The sequence below is a fragment of the Euphorbia lathyris genome, chromosome 1 (genome assembly GCF_963576675.1).
Source record: "Euphorbia lathyris chromosome 1, ddEupLath1.1, whole genome shotgun sequence".
NCBI classification, from domain to species: domain Eukaryota; kingdom Viridiplantae; phylum Streptophyta; class Magnoliopsida; order Malpighiales; family Euphorbiaceae; genus Euphorbia; species Euphorbia lathyris.
The window spans coordinates 62,836,077-62,848,700 of record NC_088910.1 but is presented as its reverse complement, the minus strand read 5'-3'; the positions used below and the strand labels follow the sequence as shown (position 1 = coordinate 62,848,700).

General features: G+C 32.4%; 1 protein-coding gene across 2 annotated transcripts; it reads left to right on the top strand.

The window, feature by feature from the left end:
* Nucleotides 1-1,308: 1,308 nt before the first annotated feature.
* Nucleotides 1,309-10,626, top strand: LOC136235293 (chaperone protein dnaJ 15). 2 transcript variants are annotated; one of them, XM_066024897.1, is made up of 12 exons: nt 1,309-1,453; nt 1,672-1,921; nt 3,690-3,813; nt 6,091-6,173; nt 6,250-6,361; nt 6,431-6,535; nt 6,667-6,717; nt 8,845-8,934; nt 9,030-9,138; nt 9,221-9,369; nt 9,468-9,521; nt 9,946-10,626. In XM_066024897.1, exons 2-12 carry the CDS (start codon nt 1,794-1,796, stop codon nt 10,150-10,152), a joined length of 1,212 nt encoding a protein of 403 aa, XP_065880969.1. In that variant the 5' UTR covers nt 1,309-1,453; nt 1,672-1,793; the 3' UTR covers nt 10,153-10,626. The 2 variants fall into 2 exon arrangements, with proteins under 2 accessions (XP_065880969.1, XP_065880975.1); XM_066024903.1 differs by having other exon boundaries at nt 1,443-1,564.
* Nucleotides 10,627-12,624: the final 1,998 nt, after the last annotated feature.

The window sequence follows — 12,624 nt, the reverse complement described above, 5'->3', positions numbered from 1 at the left end:
ACAAAAAAAAAGTTTTAAAATAGTAACAAATGAAAATTGAAAACCCATTTATATATATTTATTTATATTTTATAATAAATTGATATAAGGAATTCAAGTGTTAGATCAAAATTGAAAAGAGTATCAACGGTAAATTCATATAGTACTATTTATAATAACAGAAGTAGAGAGAAATGAATAATAAGAGTTTTAAATGTATTTTTGATGAGTTGTTAAAATAGTATCAAAGGAAACTCAAAAAGCCATTTATATATATATATATATATATATATATATATATATATATATATATATATATTTATAATTTATAATAAATTGAATTTATTTCCCGTATATTAGTATTGAGTCAAAATTGAAAAGTCATTTGTTCATTCCTCATATATATACTATATATAATAACAGAAGCAGAGAGAAATAAACAAGAAGAGTTTAAAATGTATGTTTGATGAAATGTCAAAATAGTAACAAATGATAACTGAAAACCCATTTATATATATTTATTTATAATTTATAATAAATTGATATAAGGAATTGAAAACCGTATATTAGTGTTAGATCAAAATTGAAAAAAAATATCAACAACAAATTCATAGGGTATTATTTGGCATGTGAAATTTTTCGAAAGAAAGTAAATCCGAAGGTTGATACATTTTGTTGTGAGGAATGTGAACGGAAACCAAAAAACAATTCCAATGTATAACAATGATTTGTCTTTCAATATTAATCAAAATTACAAAGATATATTTTTCTATCACAACCGCAGATATAAGCTTGCGATAGAAATTCAAGACTTAAGTAATTCTACCACGTTATAGAAATTCAAGACTTAAGTAATTCTACCACATTTGTACTTTCCTATAGAGAAATTATTTATACAAAGTTATTTTTTTTGAAATATTCTCCTTTTTAACTTAAAATTATTTAAAACAAAATATTAATATTATTACATTTATATATAATTAAAAAATATTTAAAAATTAAAACATTAAATTTATTTAGCCAACTTTTATACACCCGCGCTGGAACTAGTTTATCATAAATTTACTAAATACAATTTATCAATCACTTAAAATCTAAAAGCTTAGAGCAACTAACAAATGACAGAAACAGACACATAAAGGTAATTTCCTCTTAATAATTTCCTTAAAAAGATAAAAGAGTTCAAAATGTAATTTGAAATGGGCTCCAAAACGAACCAAGATCAGTTGCAATCAGTCGCGGACTTTTTTTATTTTTCTTTACGAAATAAATACATAATAATAAGTAAAAGGCTTTATAAATAAAAATAAATAGGCAATAAAATCAAAACATATAAGTAAAAAGAGCATTAAAAAAAGAAAAATTGGACTGGAAATTAGTTGGCTGGCTGAAAATAGGTGATTTTGATGTCAAAAAAGAAAGAGGAAAACAACACAAAAATCCAGGAAAACTATTCGTCTTGCATTTCTTCATTGTGAGTTTCAAAACCCTAGCTAACCTCTTCTATCTACGTGTTTTTAGTTTTATCGGATCTTACCCTTTCATTTCTTTTTCAAATTATTATTTGCCTTTTTCTTTTCTCGAGGTGAGGAAGAGGGATCCAAAAAATCCTTTGGATTCTGTGTTATTTAGGCGATTACACTCGTCTTCTTATTGTATTTGATTTTTATATGCTGTTGATGAATTTTGCAGGATATGTTAGTATGATTGCTTCAAATTGGATCCATTGAAGGTGTATTACAGTTTTGCTGTTTCCAGGTGGAGTCATAGCTCGGGAGGAAGGAGAGAGGGGAGGGTTTTGGTAGGAGGTGGGAATGGGTTCGAAAAAGGCGGAAAGTACATCAACTCCAGCAATTCGACGAGACCCTTATGAGGTGTTATCCGTATCGAGAGATTCTACTGATCAGGAAATTAAAACTGCTTACAGAAAACTAGCTCTTAAGTAAGTCTTGTGGTTTGTCAAATCTTTCTGATACTTTCATCCACTGAAGTTCTTTTTTTTTTTTTTTCGCTTGCATTTTCAGTACATTGTGTTTTTTAGAATGATTTGTGAGCCAATGGATGTTGAACTTTTTTTTAGAATTGCCAAATCCTTTGTGCACTCAATTATACACCAATAAGTGTTTAATGCAAATGAGTGTACGTGTGGCATCTAATATCAATTAGCATGATCCTTTCTTTAAGTTAAATGTTAATTTTATGTCCTGCAAGTAATTTTTTGTTGGTTTTTATTTTTATCAGAACAAAGAAATTTTATAGCATAATACCAAATACATCGCAGGCACAGAGGCCAAAACAAACAAAAAACAACTTAGGACCAAAGAGCCCAATCTATACAATCTTGACTACCTAAAATTTGCCTAGGCATCAATTTGAATTTGACACAAAAAACAATTCTCTGTACAATAGCAACTGAAGCAAATTGACTTTTCTGAAAAACCAATTTGTTCCTAGCCTTCCAAACCTCATACACAGTATTTTTCAAGGGAACTTTTGGGAAATTATCTCCTATGTTGCGTGGAAACGGAAACGGGAAATGGAACGGAAACGGAGACGGATACCGGGAAACGTTATTTCTAAGAAAGAATAGCTAGGAAATGGTAATTGAAACAGAAAAGAAACGGATACGAAACGCCGAAACGCTAATGAAGAAGAGTTTCCGTGCAACATAGATTATCTTTGCTAGAGCAATTATATGGTAATTGTAAAAACTTTTGAATTTAAACACACAGCAAACAAAATATGAATGGTTCACCAATCATCTGTATTAAACCTCTATATATTTAACTTGCCAGTGAGCTGGAATTTCACTTTTATCTTATAGCTAACTTATATAGCACAATGATATGAAACGTTTCATAGTTGATTTATATATATATTTATATTTTTTTTTCAAGCAAGTTAGTATCTTCATTGGGAAAGAGGGTGCATAATAGCCGACTCCAACAAGTTGGGAGGAGTTGTCATCATGAGAAATAGGCATGATAGGTGTCAATGTGCCTAAGTTGAAACTGAGTTGAGTTTATTGAGTCTTTTAATGCTATGTTGGAATAGAAAGAAAGGAGAGAGAAGGGAAAGTTAGGAGAGCAATTTATAGAAAGAAATAAGCTCTTTCTTTGCTTATCTGGTTGATCATAAAGAAAAGGAAAGAAATTGTAAATCCATGATGAAATATTCTGTGAAACTTTGCTCTTCTTTTAAGACATGCACATAAAGATTAGATACGTAGATAGGTAGCCCTTCTGAGAGCCCTTTCCTTTTTCTCTATTTTTCTTCATTTCCACCCCATATATGCCAAATGTAAATTGTATTTTTTGGTTGGATTTTGGCCTAAGCAATTGAACTTAATGGCACTGGAGGTCATCTGGGATGGAGATCCACTCAATTTATATTCTGATTACATATCTCCATAACCAAGCAGTAGTTGAATATTAGAATCTGGTTCATTCCAATACTATCTCTCTAATTGTTTTTGCTTTTATCTGCATACTATTAGCAAGGTAATGGCTATGTCAAGTTTATCAATGTTGAATATTTTTTCTGGATAAATGCAAAATGGTTCTTGTGAAAGTTTATATTATTCATTTCAGCTAGATTCTTAAGGTTCATTGTTTGGTTTTATGTGACATAGTTTCATGTTGCATGGAAAGTTACTTGAGTTACTTTTTATGCTAATATTTTATCTTGTACTCAATATAAATCTTGGTCAGGTATCACCCGGACAAGAATGTTAGTAATCCTGAAGCCTCTGAGCTTTTCAAGGAAGTTGCTTATTCTTACAGCATCTTATCTGACCCAGAAAAAAGAAGGCAGTATGATAGTGCTGGTTTTGAGGTGCATTTTCCTGCTGCTCCTTTTGTAGTTTCCTCTTGTGTACAATTTAACGTATTATGTCTTGTGAAGTTCATATAAAACTTTAATATCCTTGGGGAAATTAAAGTTCAAATGATTCAGGATCTAGTGTGCTCGAGACCTGGAAATCCCATATTCACCAGAGAACTCGTGGAGTGAATCCTTTGCAGGATCTTGAAATAATGCTTTATTCTTCATATCATCTTTACTTTTGCAATCGATTATAGGGTTCTTTTCCATAGTTGGGAGTAGCTCTTACATGCTAGTAGTGCAGTATGAATGTAACAAGCTACACAATTGTGAGTAGAAAGGAATGGACCACAAAATCTGTAGCTGTTTACATTAATTTTTACTTACCTGTGGACGTTCTATCAATCTGCTGTTATATTTCATCTAAGGTCATTGACTCAGATCAATAGAGAGTTGTCCTTGTCTTTTGGCCCTACCAAATGTTTAAATGAGAATTGAGCTATTTAGTGAACACTTCACTAACATCTGCGTTCCCGAGTCTCTCTCTCTGTGTGTGTACGTATGGATGCTTATATGATAGGTTAAAGTTTGAGAATGTAACATTTGGGGGTTTGAACAAATTAAGGTTTTGCACTTGCAGAGATGAAAAAAAGTGGAGAAGAAGAGCTTCAACAGTTAAGAGAAGAAGATATGGTACCTTTCCTAATGAATTGTGATTCGTGCTAAGGATCCAAGGCAATGCTACATACTAGAATTTGGTTTATTGGTGTTAAATTGGGTTAAGGATTTCGAAACGGACGGTATAGGGTTTGTAGTGATAGAAATAGAGGACTAAGCATGTTTTGTAATTGATTGGAAAAAAAAACGCTCTAAACTTTGCTAGTAGGATAATTGTCGAGTTGAAGTGGGGTGATTGTTGAGTTGAAGGACAACAAATCTGTGGGAAAGAAAGAAACAGGGAGGCAGTTAGCTCTTTTCAAGAGACATAAGGATGATGTGCTAAGATAAACAATGTGCAAGAAAATAATCAGGAGAGCTATGTGATCATGAACTTCTTAAGTAGTTAGCTAAATAAGGATAGAAGTTTTCTATATCATGATATGGAGAAAGATAACATGCAAAAATAAAAAACCATGCATGCAAGAAAATAATCAAGAAAGTTATGTGATAATGAATTTCTTAACTAGTTTGATTAAGGATGAACGTATTTCTACATTATCATGAGCTTCTTAAGTTTGTTTTATTATGTCTCAATATTTTTATTTTGTTTAATTGAGCCAACAATAATTTACATATCGGGGGCCTATTTAGTCAGAATATTTATGATCTGTATTCTGACCGTCACATTATCCTCAATTGATATGTTGTTCACGGGATATATCAAATAAAATAAAATTATAGTGACCCAATAAAACAAACATAACAAAGTTTGAGGGGCTTAATGCCTTTACCTTTTTTCAATTATGTTCAATGTTAGTATGTTGTAGACTGCTAATCTAGCAAAGTTAGAGCAACCAACCCATTTATTCTTGTAACCTGGACAAATGACAAGCTATTATGAGTTTTTGGTTCACGATTTAATGGAGTTGAGGTATATGAGTTTGAATGGCTATGATGAGTTTGGTGAATAGTGTCTTATATAATATATCTTGACAGATACTGAGAAAATGAGGGCAGAGTTGACTTTCCAAGAGAAAAATTCTAAATTATTAACATGGAGTGGAAGTCAAATAATCTATTACCTTTTCTGTATGAGCTACATCATAACCTTTCATTGTTCACCTAGAATTATAACAAATGTGGCATACTACAGTAATAAGACGTTTCACTGATACTATTTTTGAAAACCTTTGTTAAAAACCTACTAATTTACTGGAACACAAATGATAAATATGACATTCAAGCATTTCGGAAAAAAGTAGCTACGAGAATGAACAATGTAGACCTCAAAATGGTTTCTTCATAAGTCATAACTGCCTTTGCAGTGCTCTTTTTGTCATGTGGTGCCTTGTTCTTTCTGCTTGTGTGCTCATGCTTAGGAATGCATCAGGTTCAGTTTCTCTATATTATGTATTCCAGGGCTTGAATTGTGTCACTGGATTCAGACATGCTACCGCTGTGTACATTTCACTACATGTGTGGATTTGGCATAGATTTATCAACGGCTGATGTGACTTTGACTTTGAATAGCTTCTTTCTTACATTTATTTCCTTTGCTTTGTGTTTGCAGAATATATATTTTCTTTGTCAGACACCCAAACATTTTTAATTTTATTATTTTCTGATCAGGCTCTTGATGCTGAAAGTATGGATATGGAAATTGATTTATCTAATCTCGGCACTGTTAATACAGTATTTGCTGCATTATTCAGGTGAGCTTTAGCTAGAAGTGTTTAGATCTTGTATGCTGAGATAGCCTTTTTAATTCTCTTGTTGTATTGTTTATAGCAAGCTTGGTGTCCCTATCAAAACTACAATTTCTGCCAATGTACTTGAAGAAGCGCTTAATGGAACTGTTACCGTCAGACCCCTTCCTATTGGAACATCAGTCAGTGGAAAGGTGCTTAGATTTCCTATATTGATATGGTTTTTCCTGTTTTCAGTATACTTATATACTGTTGCATCCCAGGTGGACAAGCAATGTGCCCATTTCTTTGGTGTAACAATAAATGAACAACAAGCGGAGGCAGGGATTGTTGTAAGAGTAACTTCAACAGCCCAAAGCAAATTTAAGGTTATTTGAATTACTTGTGCAATTTCCTTGAGCCATTGAATAGACCTCCTCTCTCTTTATCCTCTTTCAAAATATTGTATATTAATTAATTTCCTATTTAATGCTTTGTGTTGCATCTGTTAAATTTTCAGTTACTTTATTTTGAACAAGACGCAAATGGTGGCTACGGTTTGGCCTTACAGGTACTTGTCTTTGCACTTGATGTTTATCCATGAGTTTTACTTTCTATTGTATAAACCCTTCTCCCCTATTTCGTCCCTCAAGCCCCACGCCAAAAGAAAAAAAATACAATTCCCTCTCATTTTCTCTGCAAGATGTTGCTAAATTAGTTATACTGTGAAAATTTGAATATGAAATGATAGATTGATACACAGATCAATGTGATAGAAACACTCGAATGGTGTATTTTCAAGTTATTGCTGGCTTGCTTTCAGTTTAGATTGTATGAACTAAATGAAGTAAACATTGATTAGCATGATCACCCTGTTGGTAATTGGTTAAAATTTTCAAGTTTCTATTCTAGCAACAAGATGATTTACTTTTTGAACAAGCAGGCATTATGAAACTTTATTGCAATTGAAGTATCAAATGATGAATGCGGGTGAGTATCAAGGTTGGTTTGTCAAAAATAAAAAGTAGATCCCTGAGGTCACAGAAGTTACTATATAGAAAGGGGAAATGGCAGAGTGGCCTGTTATTTGTGGGAAGGGGGGATACTTGGTTATTGTTAGTATGAAATCAAGGGCCAATTTGTTGGTTCTCTTTAAGTTAACTTGATTTCTTTGTGGCTGATTCCTTTGATCAACTCATCCAATGTGTCTAGTTACGATCTAAAGTCAACCATGGGCATATCAAATTCATAATAAAAAGTTAAGAAAATAAAAACCAATTAAGTGTACAACAGGCAACGGCATATCCCCTGGAGCCTCATTCCAAAATGTGCATTTGAGGGATAAAATATTATTTTCACTACCATAGACATTAATAACTAGGGTGGGGGTAAAAATTTGGGACCTAAGTTGTTTGGTATGGATATATGATAGGTTTTGTTAATTTGAGTTTTCATCAATATTTCAATATTGGATTACCTTGGCATGGCACTGTTGATGGATTTTCTTTAATCCAAATGTTCAATTGAGACTAATAATCCTTGTTAGGCACGATAACAGACAATTTAAACACGGTAGGAATACCTTTTCATGGTAGTTCACACAAAGGGAAGACTATTTTGGGTATTCTAATCTTAGGCATGATTGCGTACTAATCTTTGTGCATTTTCTTTCTCGTGGGTATTCCAAGCCTTTCCTGTTATATTGGAGACTTTTGGTATGAAAATGTGGTCCACATTGTTGAAATGATAATGTGGATGGATGGATGCTCTACAAAATTAGGATCTGAGGCTTAACTTTGTTGTCAGTGAAGGCAGATAAAGTTGATTACATAACAATCTTTTGAAGTTCTCCATCTGCTCCATAGTGAACCTTGCAGATATGCATAACATGGATGAGGGGATACTTGTCTCATTCAGTTGTAGAGGAATATTGGAAGTTCATTTAATGCTTGTTTAATTCTATTTGGGCTGGGTGTTCTATTTCTATCTCATCCCTCTGATGGTTCAATAAATACTTAAGGAGGAGTACTAGAATGGTGATTAAGCGTTACCTAATCTAATGATCAATCGAGTTTCATTGTTGAGAACATAGTTTGAGTTTTGTAAGAGATGAGTTCCTTTTGTTATATAAAGTTGGGGTTCATTTTCACAAATGCACATGAATCTGTGGATGAATTAGAGATTCCCTGAATAATGTAATGGTGATGAAATAAAGTCCCTTACAAACATGCTATCTATCTTGTGTTTGAGTTGTTCTCCTTGCATCAGATGAATTGAGCTAAATTCACTGGCATATCAATAATCAAATTTGTTCGGTGATAATTAGTCTTGATTATTGCTGCTGACAACCCTTGATTTCTTGAACCTACTGTCTTGTTTCGTCACAGAGGTATTATTCTTCTTCCTTTCTCTAGATCACATCTCAGGTTTCTCTAGATGTTCAATCTGATTTCTAAAGTTTTCACAAAGGTAATAGCACTTGTGTGCTCTGCCCAGCTTCCGTCAACTTGTATGAATTGCCTTTTTTATAATGCAAGACCGTCGCCTGGCAAGTATCTGCGGGATCCATACTCTTTTTCCTTCTATTAGCTGCTTAAGTGTGTTTTTTCTTTTTTCTTTTTATCGTTGATCACATTTTACTTGCCTTGAACACCTTTTTAATTGACAATGCTGCAATTCTAATATTTTGTCTATGCAGGAAGATAGTGAGAAGTCTGGCAAAGTAACATCTGCAGGGATGTATTTTTTACATTTTCAAGTGTACAGAATGGATTCAACTGTGAATGCTGTATGAAGTCCTGTCCCATTCCTTTGTTTTTGTCTTTAGTTTTCTGAATGTTTTTATTCTTCTGTAGCTGAAATCATCTTTCTTACATGGTGCAGTTAGCAATAGCCAAGGATCCAGATGCTGCTTTCTTTAAAAGATTAGAAGGTCTTCAACCCTGTGAGGTTTCAGAACTAAAAGCTGGCACTCATATATTTGCTGTTTATGGTCAGAACTCTTAATTTGATCCCTTAATTTCGCCAGTTTTTATATGGAATTCAAACTGGCTTGACATTTCTGAAACTGTCAGGCGATAACTTTTTCAAGACTGCTACCTACACAATAGAGGCACTTTGTGCAAAAACATATGAAGATACGACTGAGAAGCTCAAGGAGATTGAAGCTCAAATTTTACGGAAAAGAAATGAATTACGTCAATTTGAAACTGAATACAGAAAGGTAGGGTTGTTTTTTTTTTTAATTTTTTATTATTTTTAATAAATGTATCTCATATTGTAATTTATTTATTTTTATTAAATCAATGTGTTTTTTTGAAGGCTTTGGCACGGTTTCAAGAAGTCACCAACAAATACAGCCAGGAAAAGCAATCTGTATGTTTCAAATATTTGATACATCCTAGCAGGCATTTATTGTGTTTGCATAATATTTCCCAATTTGACAGTTGCATGCACTTTCAGAAAAATATTGATAGCATATATGCATTCTGTGTTTCAAAAGATACCTTTGTTGAAACATTTCTTTGAGGGAGTTAACTGCAAGAGGAAATTGATGCAATCATCTTTCCGTTAAAGATGGAAACTTGAAAAATTACTACTTAAAGTATCTATTCCAAATATCGTTCGTTTAACAAAACAAATATTGAATATCTATTAGCAATCCCTAAAATAAAAAATATATGTTATTTAGTATCTAGTAACAATAAAATGTGTTTGCTTGATCGGGTATTTGTTCCCACAGGATAGCTTAAATTTAGCAGTAAACACATTGATACTTATCATTGTTGTTGTTCCTTAGGTTGATGAGCTGTTAAAACAACGGGATAGCATACATGCTACATTTACTGTAACAAAAACTCTAAGCACTTTAAGTAATGGGAGTACAAGCAAAGAAGATTCAAAAGCTGATAGCCCGGGAGAAGATGGAAGCGATGGAAAGGATAAATCAAGCAAAAAGAAATGGTTCAACTTGAACCTTAAGGGATCTGATAAAAAGCTTGGATAAAAGTATTAGGTGATGTTGAAAGGTTTGAATGATAAACCATCATCGCATTAAATACTCGAGCCACATGTTTGTTGCATGCAAAAGTTTGTATTCTAGTTGTTATTATTGTTTTTCCCCCTTCATTAGGCTTTTTCTCCGAGGTGGGTTTTAATGGCATGTTACTGATATGGTTGGTTCTACAAAGAGTTTCACAGTTTGAAGGTATGTGTATGTATAATTTCAATTCATATTTCCATTAAGTGCATTTGTTGTCCCTTTAGGTCAATTAGCAACTTGAACATATTTTGTAATACTTTTTTTTTTTTTTTTTTTTTAATCTTTTGCAATAAAACATTCATTTTTTGTTTTTTTGGAAATTTATTTGTAAGACTCCATTTAAGTCATCCCTTCATCTTGAATCAATGTGTTTCACTTGACTGTTGTCAAGACAAGTATTTATATTTGGTTGAGAGAATACTGTATGACATGGGAAAACAGGCTCTTCTGCAGGAACTTCTCAGTAAACTTGATAGAAGAATTCGTATGGATACAAGTAAGCTTCTTGCTGAATAAACGTTTCTCTCTCTCTCTCTTTTTTTTTTATTGTTATTGTTATAATTTATAGTGGTATAATTTGATAAAAGTAGCTGAAATTCATTATATAATTTTTATTTAGTTACCGTGCATGAAAGCAATAAATGGTCTTCTGTAGGAAGATGGTACAATTAAAAGTATTGTTTTTTCTTTGGTACAAAGGGAAATTTTATAATCTTATTAAAATATCATAGTAAATACTTTCCAGGCCCATGAATTTTCAACGCTTTATGTGGAATGCCATTGAACTATTATTGTACCACATTGAGCTTTGATAGTTGATTTTTTTATATTAATTGGCTCCTGAATAACAGTTTTTTGGTGTTCTATCGTGTAAAAATTAATCCAAATTGATAGTGCAAAATATTGCTTACAACAGAGTATGGAACACAATTGTGGGCCTTTTGTATAAAATATTGAAAGTTCTCCGGGGTCTCAAAATGTGTTGCTAATTTGAATTATGATTTGATAGTATCATCTTTTAAACAGAATAAGGTATAGCTAATGTATGGCATTGCATGTTATAATATTCATAACATAGGTTTGATTAGATTAATAACACCTTATCCAAATAGGGGGTAATAGGAATAGGAGCATGACTTGGTTAATTTTTAATTTTGTACTTAGCAAGAAAACAACATGTAACATCCATCTAGCTGGCTATTGTACTTGAAAGTGTATTTTTATTCAACTTTGAGCATATGCATTAAACAAAATGAATAGAGTTTTTAGAATAATGACAAATGACTAGATGTTCAACTACCTCAACCTCAATCATGTTGAAGCATAAATTATTTTTATATTTGATCCTATTTCAATTATTTGAGCTTTCCATTATAAAATTCAAACATAGATTTCTGCATTAAACAATTTCTTGGCCAAGTATTATAAGTGCAAGAAAGAGAAAAAAAGAAGTGGAATATGAGCATGTGGGAATTTTGGGTAGCTAGCCAAGCCATTAGCTAGGTTCTGTCTCTGAAGAAATAAATTCAATTTTTCAGTATAATATGATAACCCAATAGATTGGTTTAAACACCGCTAGAAGACATATGACAACAAGAAACGCTATTTATACTATAACTTGCAACAATAGGTTTTACTCACATGCCTAACACACCATCTTAGGCTGTCTCTCTCTCCCTCTCTCTATATATTATATATTATAGTGATGACTTAATGCTCACGCTCAACGTACTTAAACTTGATTTCTTTTTAATGAAGCAACTTGCCTTGACATTTGTTGAAATGAATTCAGATTCGAATATCACAAGTTTTTTTTGTCAAATTGTACCTATTTAATTGGATAAATTCCTCATCAATTGAAAGCCTTGTTTTGGAGCTTCAGTGGGGTGCCCTAATAGTAAGTAAGTAATACTCTCTTTAAGGAGGTCTCTGAATCAACAGACATGTGATGTGAGAACTTTGTGTACATACCATACGAAGCTATATCTAGCAGGATGAGTGATATGAAAATAACTCTAAATAAGACTCACAACTTCTTTGCAATCACTTTAACAATTAACTTCCAAATATTGCCTTATTAAATTTTCCAAATCTTGACAATAAAACAGTCAGATAACCGTCTCTAAAAATATTAGCAATGGTTTTTTAACAGTCGGATAACTGCCCATAATACAGCCGTTCTTGACACATTATTCTACAAGCATTCGGGTAAGTTTTTAGCGACGGTTGTGATTTATCGTCATTAACTATAGAAGAAAATCACAAATGTAAACCCCTTTGGTGACACTTTTTCATACTGTAGATCTAGAGGCGGTTAAATCCAACTCTAATGTTTTTATTTATAATTCTAAACCAATGATATCATGCAATAATATTTGTTAAGCAAGGAAGTAACGAGTAATACTTGGTTAATGCAAAACTTGGTACCAGAAAGTA